The 15,769-nt window shown below is 42.9% G+C and overlaps 1 protein-coding gene across 4 annotated transcripts in view; it reads left to right on the top strand.

Annotated features, from left to right (window-relative positions):
- The window catches only part of APOO (apolipoprotein O), a 105,718-nt gene that overhangs the window by 47,522 nt on the left and 42,427 nt on the right, over positions 1 to 15,769 (top strand). For all 4 annotated transcript variants that reach the window (XM_084640806.1, XM_084640807.1, XM_084640805.1 and 1 more), the window contains exon 7: positions 1,834 to 1,944. In XM_084640806.1, coding sequence (XP_084496932.1) covers positions 1,834 to 1,944 — 111 coding nt within the window. The remainder of the gene's footprint in view (positions 1 to 1,833; positions 1,945 to 15,769) is intronic.

The following is a 15,769-nucleotide window of genomic DNA, read 5'->3' as shown; positions in this document are numbered from 1 at the left end:
AAAATCCTCATTATTTTGATTTGAGTGGCAGATCTGACAGCAGTCAGAAAAGGAGAACTGGTCTGTCTTATGTACTCCACAGAGAAGAAGTTGCTCCTCATTGCAGTTTGGATGGAACACGCACACAATTTTGTTATCCACAATCCTCCAAAAGTAGGGTGTGGTTTGTGTGCATAAAACGTACAATATAGTCTAAGAGCAGTGGCTCTCAACCTTTCCAGACTGCTGTACCCCTTTCAGGAGTCTGATTTGTCTTGCATACCCCAAGTTTCACCTTATTTAAAAACTATTTGCTTACAAAATCAGACATAAAAATGTCATAGCACACTATTACTGAAAAATTGCTTGCTTTCTCTTTTTACCATATAATAAAATCAACTGGAATATAAATATTGTACTTACATTTCAGTGTATAGTATATGGAGCAGTATAAACAAGCTGTCTGTATGAAAATTTAGTTTGTACTGACTTCACTAGTGCTTTTTATGTATCCTGTTATAAAACTTGGCAAATATCTAGATGAGTTGATGTTCCCCCGGAAGATCTCAGCGTACCTTCAAGGTTACGCATGCCCCTGGTTGAGAAACACTGCTCTAGAGCCTGAGTCTGATTCAGAGCTTGATTGTGCTAACTGCTGGGACTCCATTGTGCTAGCTGCTGTACGAACACCATAAGATACAGTCTATACCCTGAAGAGCTTCCAGTCTAAAAATTGTATTTAGTAAGTGTCTAAGCAAGCAGAATGTCCATTTTTTTTGTTCTTTGCCATCTGAAAGAAGGCCAATATGAGGTCGTTTTTCATTTTCAACCTTAGGCTGAAGACAGGGGCAGCGGGTGTAATAGGCCGGGGAGGCTAAACCCTCCCCAAACAGGAGGTACCGCACCTCCTTCTGAAGAAGTGCCACTGGCCTTTTGGAGCACCACCGCCGAAAGGGTGCCCAGGCCATGGCCCGTCCCATGCTCTCCCTCAAGGCCCCGTTCCCACATCCCACTCTTCCCAGGTGGCCCCCTGCCACTCTTGTTTCTCTGTCGCTTTCCATACGGCCCCCGCTGCTCGCGCCCTGAGAGGCAGAGAGGTGCGGGCAAAGAGGCCTTTGGGGGTGAGGGCGGAGAGAGGCGTGGGAGGGGGCATTCTCTGGGGGGACAGGACATAGGCAGGGCCTCAGGTGGAGGAGGCTGAGTGGGGAAGGGCCTCAGGGCAACTCCATTTTGGTGGGACATAGCCAAAACTGTGAGCGTGACTGGTTCCTTTGTACTTTAGGAGCTTACTAACAGACACTTTTCAGAGAACTGTAGGTAATCTTGCTGCCATTTGTGATAATGATGGACAGACAAAAGTAATCAGAAGGGAGCTACTTATGTTGATTCCTGTTATTGGAGCAAAGCTGTGAAATATAAAATGATCAAATGATGGCAAAATCAATAGGGAAAATATTACTAATCTTTCTAAAATGGTATTACAAAGACTAAAATCTATTTTAAAAATAGCAAAATCTGAAATGCATATAATGCAGTGTACTAGAGTTTCAAAACCCGCAAATTGCTTACATTTCAGAATTGCTTAAGGTTATTTTAAAATTCACCTCTCTTTATACTTTGTTCCAACCACTGTATCACAGTAAACCATTTTTATGGGGATTTTTTGTTGTCATCCTTTTTATGGTGTGTTTTTAGTGAAGCTGTACATTCCATACTTGAGCAGCATGAATGTTTTGTAAAACAGTCCCAGTTAAGGGGCTTGGTGGATTATGGAACCATTTATATTGTAATAAGAATAAACCCGTCTCAGATGGTTCTTAAACTGATTTGCTCTTCTAACCTCTTGTTTTAAAGGTCATTGGTTCAAGGTTGTATGACTGGAGTCTGCAAGGATATGTAGCTGTAGAATCTCTCTGGAAGGATAGTCCTAAAAAGAAGAAATCTGGGAAAAAAGCAAGTGACAAGGTAAGAAGTCAAAGGGATTTAATTTCCAAAATAGAGGATAATTTAAAGGCACAACATTGATGGTTGGGGTAGAGGATGATAGATTGAGACTTGAATTGCTCTGTTTATAAACCAAAAAAAAAAGTTGATGGCTCTGAAGACAAAAAAAGATACTTTCTCTCTAAGTACTGGGAATATCTTAAACTAGTTTCAATCTAGGCTTCCCAGAAATTTTGTTGGGAATTTTTTTTCTCCACCACTAAGATATAATCAGCTAAGGGTACTAAGAAAGAAGAGGGGAGTGTTGTGAATGAATGATTCTGATCCTGCCATGTCTGCAGATGCAAACTTTTATTTTTTAATAAACAGGTTTTAAGATCTGAACCTTAAGAAAAAATTTACCAATTGCTTCAAAGGATTTTGTCTACTTCAAAGTAACATTGAAATTGTTAAATTTCATTAGTAGTAACTCATTGGAAAAGTAAAATAGAACCCCTTATCAAACTGCTTTTCTCAATTTTGCTTTTTTTGGGGGGAGGGGGTAAATATTTATGAAAATTGAGGTAGCTTTGTTGTCACCCTGGTAGGCAATGCAGCAGCATAATGACCTCCTCTTGCACTGTTTTACTAGACTCTGGACACTCCTATCATCCAGGCCTTAAAACAAATAGTACTTTGTAGAGGTAATTAGCTTATATGTGTTTAGAGAGAGAAATATACTATTTTATTTAATATCTTTGGACAAGTTACCTAAATTCTGATGATAAATTCTCACAAGTTTGATTCTTTCAGAGGTAGTCATCTTCTGAATCTGTGCCCTGTCACAGTGCTGTCAACACGGTATTACTGAAGGTATAATTTTTCAAATACCAATTTATTAAAATATTTTGGCACTTTTTGTAAGAGCCAACATGTTGACCCAGGGTCCTGGCTAAAATCCAATTGAGTGATTATTCATTGTAACCTACCTAACATTCATTTGTACTTTCAGTTCAATAAAGCATACGTCCCTTCTGCCCTGTTTTATGTTGTTCAAAGATCATGGCTTCCTGCCACAGATGTGGCTGCATTTTGATGATGAAGCAGGCTGTTTGGATAAATGTATTTTGTGTAGAGTATGGCAAGCATTTTGGGATCTTAATGTCATTCACAATACATTTCCAGCATTAATAAAGATTATTAAATGTCTACATGTTTACTATTTTGTGTTCCTTTGAATTAAATCACATTTTTCTTTTTCTTTTCCCCCTTCTGTCCTGAATCAAACACCAATAGCAGTGTCAGATTTCCTTCCACCAGAGAGGAGTGAAGCCTATGTTCCAGCCCTGCTATGGTTCATTTCACATTCCCATCCACTCATAACTCATGCATGTCCCTTCTTTCTCCAATTCTCACTCCCCTCTCAGCAGGCTAACTTCTCTGCTCCATCAGTCCAAGTATAGGGTGGTTGGACTTCAAGGTATTAAGGTTCCAAAACCCCTAAATTACTTCAATCTCCGCACTGCTTAGTTGGCCTTTGTTCCTTGCGTGTTTCCAGCCACCCAGTTGGTAGTTTGGTACTAGCATCTCTCAAAAGATTTGTTCTGGCCTCTGGCCAGATGATGTGCAGTTGCAGTATGTATGGTCGTCTATAAGAAGAGGTGCGAGAGGCTTTATGATTTAAGGGAAAATAGTAATATTTTGAACAAAGAGGTGGCTTGGCAAACTTAGAACTCTGTTCTGATTGGCTTTGTGTTAGGATCAGTTGTAATGATGGAGAACACTTCCTCCCATGTCTGGGGGTTAGCTACTGCACACCAGTAATTATCTTAGTAATACATTGCATGACTTATGAAACTGATGTACTTGAAGAGAGGAAGGATGGTCTGGTGCAGGGGTTCCCAAACTGTGGGACATGACGCAGAGATCACCAGGGGGCTGTGAGATAAGGGGGGAGAAAATGCAAGAAAGCTTAAGCAGACAGCTGGGCAGCACCGTCTGCTCCCCAAGCAATAGAGTGCTCTTGCGGCAGCATCATGCCTTTTATGGCCAGCAGAAGGTCCCAAGCTCCATGTGGTGGATGCAGGACCATCACAGTGAGATTGGGAAAGGTTGGGGATTCCCTGCCCTTCCAGCATGCGGGGTGGAGGTCCAAATAAAATGATCTGGCAGGTTGAATGTGGCCCGCGGGCCTTCAATTGTCTCTCCTTTTTGTTTAGTCTGGTAGTTGGTGTCCCTGTGCAAGTGCACCAAGCTCACAGTGGTTAATCTGGGCCTGGCTACCCACCCATTAGTTTTCAAAGTAGACTGTTTAAGATGGAGTGTTTGTTTGCGCAAAGCCAGCATGAATACTAAGTACCAGGGGAGTTGCATTAACAGATATGAGCGCAAAGGGGGTCTCGGCACGAAGAAGTTTGGGACTCACTGGTGTAGTGGTTAGCCTGGGACTTGGAGACATAGGTTCAGTTTCCTGCTCCCCTACAGACTTCCTGGGTGACTTTTGACAAATCAGTCTGTCTTGTGCCTCAGCGCTCAATGCAGATAAATACTACTTTACTACGTCATGGGGTGTTGAAGAGAACTACGCTGAAAGAAAAATGTGAGGTGCTTAGATGAATCAGTAGTGTGTATGTGTGTGTGTGGGGAGGAGGGGGGCATGTAAATACCATAGACAGATATTTAGAAAAAGGGGTGGGGGGACACCAAGGGATGGATGAGGATGGGGCAGGGGCAGATTCACGTTTTTAGAATGACCGTATAACTTACAGTGAGCAATTGCAAAGTCACACTGAAGTAAGGTCTCTGATTCAGACTTAGGCCTCATCTACACCTAAATCTTAAGGCGGCCTACCTATGTCATTCAGGAATTTTTCACGCCGCTGAGAGATGTTGTTAAGCTGATCTAAGCCCCAGTATAGACACCACTAAGTCAACGGAAGAATTTGTCTGTCGACCTAGCTACCACCTCTCAAGAGGTTGGATTTACAGTACAGTGACAGAAACGTTCCTTTTGTCACTGTAGCAACTGTCTGTACTGCAGTGCTGCAGCAGTGTAACTGCAGCTGTGCCACTGTAGGGCTTGTAAAGTAGATCTAGCCTTACACGCGGCATAATTTTCCTTGGTTTTGAAGCACTGTTAAGACTTCTAACAGCACAACAGTGTTGAAGCTGTATCTTTGAGGCTTATAATCACAGCAGAAAGTTAAGCTGGTAAGGATTTGTGGGAAAACCCCTTCTGAAGGACATAAGTACATAAAGAGTTTTTTAAAAAAAGGCTCCTCCTGTTTGCAGCATTCAGATGTGCCCACAGAGTTTAATTTTGTAATATAAATTGAAGGATTTCAAGAAACTCCTGACCCTAAATCAGAGAAAAATGTGGAGAAATGTGAAGAAGGAAGTGAAACCAACAAGTCAGCATGCAGCATTAGCACAAGGGAACAGAGAGCCACAGCTCAGCAGAGCCACAGAAGAATGACTGACTTATCTTTTTGCACCAAAATTGTGGCCGTGCCTTTTCTGTGATTGAGTCAAACATAAATTGCAACAGAAACTGGATTGTGCTAAAAATGAAAGCTATGTGTATCTGATCATTTGCATTGATTTGTAAGAAATGTGGACCTTTTAATGAGTGGTTACTTTATGAGAGAATGTTTAATTTGTATTTTACATCCTGCCTCAAGTTTATGTAGAGGGCTTCCTGTTAAGCATCTTAATGCTTTGCTTGGGTTCTTCTAGTTAATAGAAATTTCAATTACCCTTCATACAGACTAGTGAACTGTAACAGCTTTGTGTCTATCTTGTATGGCCCATAGAACAGATTAAACAAATTGTGACAGCTGGGAAGTGTATGCAGACAGTTTAGTGAAGCACGCTGTCTGTAAAAAGCCAAATCAGTTATTTCCAGGGAGAAGTTTACTTAGAATTATGTGCAGGGGAGAGAGTCTGTGGTGTCAGATCACCGTTTTGATTTTACTGGCCATTTAAAGAAATACAGGTTCAGATGCATAACGTAAAGCTACTGTGCCTTTGAAAAGATTCATGGACAATTCCATCTGTAGACTTGAGTCTTACATTCCTAGCTCCTGAGCTGCTCTGCCTCTTCTAAATATCTGTCTATGGAACTTAAATCTCACACACACACACCTGAATTAACACCAACAGCTGTATTATAGGATTGCCGTCCATCTCATATTTTGCAGATTAACCCCAGTTAAACAGCTAGTCTTGCAAGACTAACAAAGTATTGTGAAAATTATTGTGAGACAGAAGATATAGCAACATGACAAACTAAACTAGGGTGGGTATGATGTGATGCACTGACCCTTTAAGACTGAGGAAGGAGTTCTCTGGGGCCATGATCTATTCCAGGAGTTTTATTGCAAAGAGACCCAGGAAATGAAGCAGCCATTAATAGAGAGGAGGTAGTCCCAGTGGCAGTTTGTGGCTTAAGGAGGTCCAAGGCTGTCTGTCTGGGACCAGAGTCTTGAAGTGTAGGTGCAGCAAAGCTCCCTTCTCTCTCAGCCATCTGGAGGGAGTCCATGGAGGAGTCCTAGGAAGGGCTGCTGCAATGTGTAGGAGGTATACTGGGAATGGGGATTGGTTAATAAACAGGCTCCTTCTCTGAGGGCAAGAGAGCTGGAGCTGTTGTCAATCTCTCCCGTGTTAATTTGGGTGGCACCTTCAGATGACTGGGGACAGCCTGGAACCCCAGCATAAATGCCTGGGAGGAGTAGTTTTAACTTTATTACAAGTCTGGTTATCTTATTTCTTTGGACTTTGTCACCAGACCCCTAAAGGGTTGGGCTCTCTGGAGGCAGAAACTCACCCCAGATACGGGTCTGTATTACTTTTTAAACAGTCAGCGGGCATGGCCTTTAGTGAGTGTTTGCCTGGGGGGGCTGGAAGCAGAAGGAGCAGCAGCCCAAGTATGTACTACACATATAAAGAAATACTTTCCAACTGGAAAATGCCTCCCTGCAGACATATACACTTTGTGAAGAAACTAGGGAAGCTGGTCTGGGGAAAATAGCAAGAGCCTGTTAATAACTATGCAAAAGGAAGCTAAAGCTTTCTCTTTGTACCCACCAAAATATACCTTCCCTTCAAAATCTGGCAGGAGTACACATGGATTTTAGAACACTTTGAAATATTTGTTCTTAACCCAGATGCTTTTTTCTCAGGGTAAAATTAGCAGAATGCAGGTGGAGAGTGACTAATGTGCACAACATATATTCTCAGAAAGTTACTGACAGCAGTACTCAAACTTGCAGTATCTGGGTGCTACTTGGGTTCAATGCTCACAGCATGTCTACTTGAGTCACTCAGGCCTGGTTTACCGTACAGCATTAGGTTACCTTAAAGCAGCTTACGGACACCTAATTATGTCAGTGTGCGCACAACAGCCTTGCTCCCGTAAATGTAAGTGCCGTAATACACCAACATAACTCCACCTCCACGAGAGGCATAGATTTTATGTAGGTGTAGTTTGGGCCATGCAGGGTCCCTGTAGACACTGTTACTTGCATCTATTGGCTGTCATTCTTGTCAATTTCACGGCTCTGCTGGAGCTGTGAAATTGACAAGAAAGCTGGCTCCTGACTCCCCAACCGACCTGCTGCCCAGTCTCTGCTCCAAGCCAGGCTGCCGCCCAGGCTCCTCACTCCCCGCAGAGAGCTAGTCTGCGCCCCTGGGCTCTCTGCTCCCTGCCAGGAGCCTGGCAGCTGACCAGACTCTGGACACGGCTCTCTCTTCCAGGAACCCAGCTATCCCCCTGGTGTGTCAGCTTCCAGCTCCCCACTGGGAACCTGGCTGTGCCCATCATGGAGCTCTGCGCTTGGTGTCCAGCCTCATTCCAGGAGGGGAGCTGAGAGGCTGAGCAGGGAGAGGCTGCTGGTGGGGCACTGGGCTACCAGCAGGGAGCTACATGAGGAGCTGAGTGTTCTGGCTCTCAGCCCCCCACACTGCCCCTCTTTAGTCGGTGGGAAGTGCTCCTGGTGAGGACGTGCACCACTGACAGAAGGAGAGCAGTGTTGTTATGAACCACTGCAGCAATTACTGTGGTGGCTGTAAGTCAACGTAACATAGGTCCACTTAAGTTTATAGTGCAGACATAGTCTGACTGGCAACAGAGCCCCTGTCCTGCTACATGTATGTAAATTCCTTCCTCCTGTTCATCAACTTGGCTCAAGTCACATTGTAAATCCAACTTGTGCTTCAAAAGTCTTTTTAAAATATTGTTTCCCCAAAGCAGCAAGGAAAGCCTGTCACTAGCTGAGATCAAACCCCAGTTGGGGATATTAGTTTGGGGATGATCAGATCCATAGTCTGAACCACAGGTGTATGCAAAAAAAAAAAAAAGTTATAAAAAACCCCACAAAATTTGATATTACTTCTTTTTAAGGTAGCTGTATTTCAGGAACTCCTTTTGGAGCAGAGGCTGAACAATTTGCAAGACAATCTGAATAAGCATATGGATTTTAGAATGCTTAAAAACAGATTGAGCCTTGTATTAACATCAAGTAAAGTAATGTAAGAAGATGGATTTGAACTTTTTTATTTTTCTTTTGATTTAGGAAAATACATTACAATATATGCACCTTAGCACTCTGTCATCACTGAAAATGACATAATTTGTCAATATTATTCAATCAGCTCCATCCCTTTACAACAACTGAGAGTCTCAATAAGATACCGCCCCATATCCCACAATATCTCAAACTCCACCCTGTGCCACCTGTATTCTAGCAACACCTTGCATGCAGCATGCCCTAAATGTTAGTAAAATTGGACTATTTTGAGCCTTAAATGAGTAAAGTCATGGACATCAGTCTGCCAGCTTTACCCTCTTGTTAGTGAAGGTATTCTAATTCGAGGGCTGCTACAGTCTATAGCTGCAGCAGTGTTGCACAGGGGGAGAGGCAGTCTCTCAAGTAGGCACATCCAAGTATCATATAGAATTTAATAGGTTAGAATAAACACCATCAGTTCTATTTGGAAGCCAGTTGGTAACCAGTACAGATCCCAAAGCACAGATGCCATGCTCTTGATTAGATGCTCTATATATTAAGTAGGCCGGTAGTTGCAGCTGTTTCAACTTGAGTATTCGTAACGCTTCGCTCCAAATACTTCATATTACAATAGTTGAAGTGTTAAAGGCATGGATTATGGTATCTACTCTGCTAAACAGAGTTGTGAGTCCAGCCAGACCTCCAAGTTATAAATGTAGGAAGGAAACAAATGGTGAACCTATAGGTGCAAGAATCAAGTCTGATATAACCCCCATGAGCGGATGAGGTTTTCTCAGTATAGATGCTGGATTGCAACGGGGATTGGCCGTCGGTAACAGGCTTCTAGGGAGGATAGCAGGAAAGTCATGGGTTCCTGTGACTTTTGCTTCTGTCTGAACTGTAATGCTATGAACAAATTTTTAGAAAAGGCAGCCCACTCTTGGATGTGTAGTATTATTCTGATAGCTGGCTGTGGTGCTTCTCTCGCTTTCTGTATAGAAGGAAAATATGCACACAAGTGATTCTAATAATTTATATCTATTTCTTCTGTGTAATTGATTTTTAAAAATTGTTTTTAATTGATTGAGTGATGGTTAATGTCTGTCTTCCTTAGGCATTAGCATCTGGGGTATAAAATGTCCTGAGACCTACTTTTAATTGCTAACTCAAATATTGAAGGTTTAAAGCAAATATATTCTGTGCAGTCATTTTCTGTTCAGTGTTCTCTTGACATTCAAATGGTGCTTTTCATCCCAAAGGATCGCAAAGCACTTTAATTCTTTTACTTTTGTACACACTGTAGGGAACACAGCGTCAGCCCCTTTAAGGTCAAAACATGGCAGATGTTTAACAATGCATAACAACACTACCCACAGTTTAGGGTAGAAAGTGAAAAGTATAGTATCTGACTGAAACTGTAGGGGGAATTTAGGTAGCCAGAATGGAATGATCTGTACTGGCACTGGGAGTAACGCTCCTACTCTTGCAAAAAGTGGCTAAGTGGCCGAGGTTCCTAAATCCCATTTTCAAAAGCAGCTTGGAAATTTGAGCCTAAATTTCATATAAGTCAAAGAGTCAAAAGATGACACTTCCATCAGCACAATGCCCCTAAATAGCAGACTGGGGCCATTGATGCAAGGCAGAATTCTACATATTGGGTCAACACCACCATTTTCTGCAGTATCTGGTTGGTTGCAGGAACTCTGCCATCCAAGTTCTAACCTGTCCTGACCTTTGCTAGCTTTTTGAGGCTCACAGCATATGGTAATATTTGTTACTTTGATTTAATCCTGAAGATAACGTAAATCTAAGTAGATAATACTGTCATATACAGTATTAAAAAAAAAAAAAAACTCCATGAATATGTCTGATGTAAAGAGGGGAGTGAATGAGCACATGTTAAGGACTCCATTGATTAATCAGCCTGTGCTTTCACAGAACACTTTTTTTTGTCTCCTCTGGTACTCGAAAAGTGTATCTTGTGCACAGTTGTTGCTCATATACAGATCCACTTTGGGAGAGCTAATGTAGTGTTATGGCATTTCCGTCTAGTAAGAGATCAGCTATCTGCTAAAACCCTTTGGTTGGTATGACGTCAACAGATTTTTCCAAGAGTTTCGTTTTTTCTTTTGTGGAAAAAGAAATTGGCCTAAATTCTGTTTGTTTTGGCATTTAAAAAAACAAAACAAATGAGGCGGGGAACCCAGTGTCAGAGCCCTCAATAAGTAATTTATTTTTAGTTCATTTACTGAGGAGTGAGCAGTGGTTGAGATCTGTCCTGACATCAGTCACATTTGGAAACTGAAATTATTCACCCACCCCTGAGGAAACATTTCACATTTTAGAGTGTAGTAATTTACAAGGTTTATTTTTATGTTCTTTATGAATGTGTTTTCAGGTGAGTGGGGTCATCAGATTTCATTTAAATATGTAAAGAATGTGACTGCTGTCAGAACAGGAGGCTTTTTTTTTTTTTAGGGAAGGAGAGGTCTTTAAAATATAAAATAAAAAAATCCCCAAATGCACGTCTTTAAATAAAGAAAATAAAAACCTGAGACCATTGGACTAAGCTTCAATACTTAAATTTTATAAGTGTATTTGTATGAAACTCCAAACATTTTGAGAGACATGGTAGGAAGAAATTCTGCAAAGCAGTTTAGGGGACGGGGGAGAAGAAAAAAGAAAAGCCCTAGTTGTTTGAAATAAGTTAGTGTCTGATCCAAATCAAGAGGACCATGCGTGAGGGAAACCTTGCAGGATTGGGATCCACTCCTGCAATCACATCTGTACTGATCATATTGACATATCTATCGTGGCTTAAATGAGGTTCTGCATAAGGATCCAGCCACGTGGATGAATGAGGACTTATCGGATTGTAATCTTTTTAAGGCAGGGATTTTTGTGTCTCTGTAAAAGTTAATGCATCCCAAAAGGACTATTGAAGTGATTATACAAACATAATTGTTTATTAAATGTTGACGGCATGCTTGGTGATGTAAAAAGTAAAAGAAAATGTGGTTCCTCATTCCTAGAATTTATTTGTGAACTCCCGTTACAGTTTAACTGTATTGTGAAATTTTAATTTGTGTGTCAAACCTTCGCTCCAAATAATTTGTTGCTCACGATTGTATTTAGGTGAGGTTAGTGAAATATTCTTTATTGCTATAGAGAGAAAATTAAATTAAATTTCAACCCCATGCTACAGTAGCACACTTATATTTGGAAGTGTTTTGGAATTGCATAAGATGGGGTTGTTAAAACCAGATGTAAACAGGCTAAATCCACTTGGAAGCAGATATAGCAGAGCTTCATACCACAGAGAAGTTCAAAAGGGTTTAACTAGGAGTAATGGAATAAATAAAGCAAAAGCTTAATGTCAGAACACTTGTTCAGGTAGTAAGGTCTGACTGTGGAATAGTCTCTCAGTGGAAGTTGTGGAAGTTATGGAAATATTCTTAGTGAAACCCATTTAAAACTAGATTTGAATATACGCTGTAGGGAACATTCTTGCATTGGCAGGGAGGCTGAAAAGATGCTCTAATAAGCCTTTCTTCAGTCTTTAATTTCTGTTCACTGCAGAGGTAGCGTGAGAACACACTTCCAAAGGGTATAGTGTAAAAGGGGTCTATTGTATAAGTCAACACGGAATTCTAAGAATGCAAAATGGTATCTACATCTGTGGGAAATTTTCTACTTCTGTAATTAGTGCAGACAAAAATGAATCAGTTAAAGCATCTTTTACTGAACTACTGTTCTTCCATTACTTAGTGTTAAACCAAACACAGGATGACTTAAATCTAGAAATATTTTGGGAACAATTTTGCGTGTGAGGCAGGAGAGAGAAAGTGAACGTTAGATTCATTGACCATTTCATTTTGCAAGAAGTGATTGTTCTTTGGGTTTGCGTCAATGTGGATCCCAATGTAGGTGCACATGAGACTGGGGCTTTTTTTGAATAGCAGTGTTCCTGCCGTGTGCTCCCATGTGAGGGTATAAAGAGTGGGGTGACTGTGACACTCCCTAAGTTCCCTCTTATCACCCATACTGGTGAGATGGACTCTAGTTGGTGTGCAACCGCTAGACTTTAGGTTTGGCCAAACTTCTTAAAAATTTTCTGAAACTCTTCAGAACTACTTTTTCCTGTATTTTGATCATTCTAATCTGTTCTAGTGCTTGTTGAACCAAAAGCCGCTAAGCAGACCCCTCTGTACAGCCCTCATCCCATACAGACCGTCCCCCGTACAGGGACTTAGAATCGGTGGACTCAAAACCTGCAGGCATCTAGCAAGTCTAGACTGTCCTGTGATGAACTAATTCTTCTGAAAGATGGTCACAGCATATACCTATTCTGCTTGGGAGAGTCCCACATCACAGGCAAGGGCTCAGTCTTCCTCTGCTTCTCTGCAAGAACCTGCAATTTGAAAGACGTGAGGCTGAAGCTCCCATCTTCGGGAGCAATCTGTGGTTCTTCTGTGTCAGGATCCTGACCAGGGCTGTTGAGAATAGGGGTCAGAGCAGGGTCAAATTTGAGGCTGAGAGGAGCATAGGAGTTCATAGTCAAGTTCCAAGCCAGGGTCGATACCAAGGATCAGAGTCCAAGTCAACTTTCAGGGTCTGAGTCAGGAGGTGAGGTCCAAATCGAGGTGAGGTTCAAGCCAGGAGTTCGAGAACATGGAGCAAGAGTGGTCAGGAAAGCTACAGGAGATCTGTGCTGTTGGCTGGACACTTTCTGGAACATCCCTTGAGTTTATAGAAAGTCAGGAGCCAGGGGGCTGCTGTCCGTCAGACCCCTTGAAGTGGGGCTTCCTTTTGTCTGTGTCCTCAGCGGGTCATGGGTAGTGGAGCGCAAGCTGATTGTGGCTCACACTGAGTGGCTGCATGGAGATGTCTTCTGCCTAGCAGCTCTTCAGGCCTGGGTTCAAGACCTAGAATATAAGGACAATTGGATCTGATTCCACTTTAAATCTCAAAGACCTCTTTTATGCTCAAGCTTGCATCTTCTAGTGTTCCATCTGTTAGGCAGGTGATTCCAAAAACCTCTGCAGAGAAACCAGATGCAGCATCAGCATTGGCATCAGTACCGCTCCTGGCACCAAAGCTGTCAACATCTCAGAAATGGAAGCAGGGTGCTGAAAGAGCCTTTCTCAGACACGGAGACAAGAGCTTGATGTCTTCTCACAGAGAGACAGGAGGCTGTTGGGTGGCAATTCAACCAAGTCCTGCAGGACTTGAAGATGGATGGAAAGGAGCAGACTTCACTGGGCCTGGCATCAGAAACACTCCCCATGGATGTTGACTGTGGCACTGACAGGATGGACTCGGGATGCACCAGAGCCACTCTCAGCACCACCTGCACTCATAGTGCCTTACCAATCAATGCCAACTGTACTCCTCACAATACCCAGGACATGCCTTTTTGCTGGTGTCCAGCAGGGACCCATCTCTGCTGGTGTCTGAATGGTGCCACCAAGAGACCCTGAGGGTCTCTACAGATCTCAACCACTAGAATGCCAGGATTGGCGCTGGTCTGGCCTTCAACCTGCCACCCTATCTGTACACATGGAATGCTACTGTGGCATTGTTGGGGCTGTAGGGGGCCCACCAATCCCCCAGCTGTTGCGGAAGAGGAGGAGCCCTGCCCCCCCATCCCAAAGCTTTGTTAGCGAGATCTCAGTCACTGGAATACAGAGAGGAGCAAGATCTAAAGCTTTCACTTTCTGAGGACCTCTACTCATCGTCCATGGACAAGGTGGTAGCCTCTTCAGTGTACAATTTCAAGGCCTTTCAGGAGTTTGGTGCAGATTGCAGTCACCTTGCTTTCTCTACAGCTCTCTGGCAAAGCTCCCTCATGAAGGGAGAGAGGAGCTGAAAGATATCATAAAAGGACATTTTTTTCACCCAACGCATAGTCAACCTGTGGAATTCCTTGCCAGAGAATGTTGTGAAAGCCAAGACTATAACAGGGTTCAAAAAAGAACTAGATAAATTTATGGAGGATATGTCCATCAATGGCCATTAGCCAGAATGGACAGGGATGGTGTCCCTAGTCTCTGTTTGCCAGAAGCTGGGAATGAGTGATGGGATGGATCACTTGATGATTACTTGTTCTGTTCATTCCCCTCTGGGGCACTGGGCAACGGCCACTGTTGAAAGACAGGATACTGGGCTAGATGGACCTTTTGGTCTGACCCAGTATGGCCGTTCTTATGTAAGGAAGGTCAACTGGTGGCCAAGATGGCCTTTCAGGCAGCAATAGATGCCTTGGACACTGCAGCCAGGTCTGTGGCCACCACAATGATTATGCAGAGCGTGTCATGGCTCCTAGTTTCGAGCATCCCTTGCAAGGCACAAGCCATAATTAAGGACTTGGCCTTCCAGGGTTTGGAAATGTTCACTGAAAGGAGTGACAGCACCCTATGTTTGCTGAGAGATTCTAAAATGACTTTACACTCCTTCAGGATCTATGCTTCCCCACATTACTGAAAGTTGTACCGCCCTCAACCATTTCACCAGCAGAGACAACGTACTCCATCTTACCACCGACAAATAGAGTTCCATACCAAGAAACATCTGATGTAGAACAAGGGGCAACCACCTTCCTCAATCTTTGCCCCACACTCTGCCAAGATTTGTCAGCAGAGTAGATGAGACATTTGAGAGCTGCATCAGAACTAGTCCATGGAGCACGACATTCGGAAGTCATCTTGCTCCATTCCACCGTGCCTGGACCTCAGACAGATATGTGCTGGACATCAATGCCCATGACTACTCCATCCAGTTCCGCTGACTGCCCCCTTCCATGTTCTCTTTGGGGACCCTTCTCACGAGAGCCTATTTTGAACAGAAGTGGCCTTGTTGCTTTGTTTAGGAGCCATAGAGGAATCCCCTCAGGGGAAGAGGCTTCTATTCCTGGTATTTCTTTATTCTAAAGAAGAATGGGTTTTTATCTTATCCTAGACTGAGAAGGCTCAACAAATATATATGCTATCTCCAGTTCAAGTAGTCATGCTTGCCGCCATCTTTCCATTGCTCCAAGCTCAAGGCTGGTTTGTGGCTGTGAACTTGCAGGATAAACACTGCCATCCATCTGGCCCACAGGAAGTACCCAAGGTTCACAGTAGAGTCCAACCTTTATTAGTACAGGATTCTGCCCTTTGGACTCTCTACAGCACCGAGAGATTTTACCAAGTGCCTGGCCATAATGGTGACACATCTAAGGAAATGGGGAATCCATGTCAACCTATACCTAGACACTTGGCTGATTGGGGCATGTTCCAGGAGGAAATTGTAACAGCCCTAGACCATACCCTTCCCTGTTCTACTTGGGGACTCCTGGTGGACTACGAGAAGTGTCTCTCGCA

This window comes from Lepidochelys olivacea (genome assembly GCF_965140295.1).
Source record: "Lepidochelys olivacea isolate rLepOli2 genome assembly, chromosome: 1".
Taxonomy (NCBI): Eukaryota; Metazoa; Chordata; order Testudines; family Cheloniidae; genus Lepidochelys; species Lepidochelys olivacea.
This window is presented reverse-complemented; position numbering and strand designations above follow the sequence as displayed.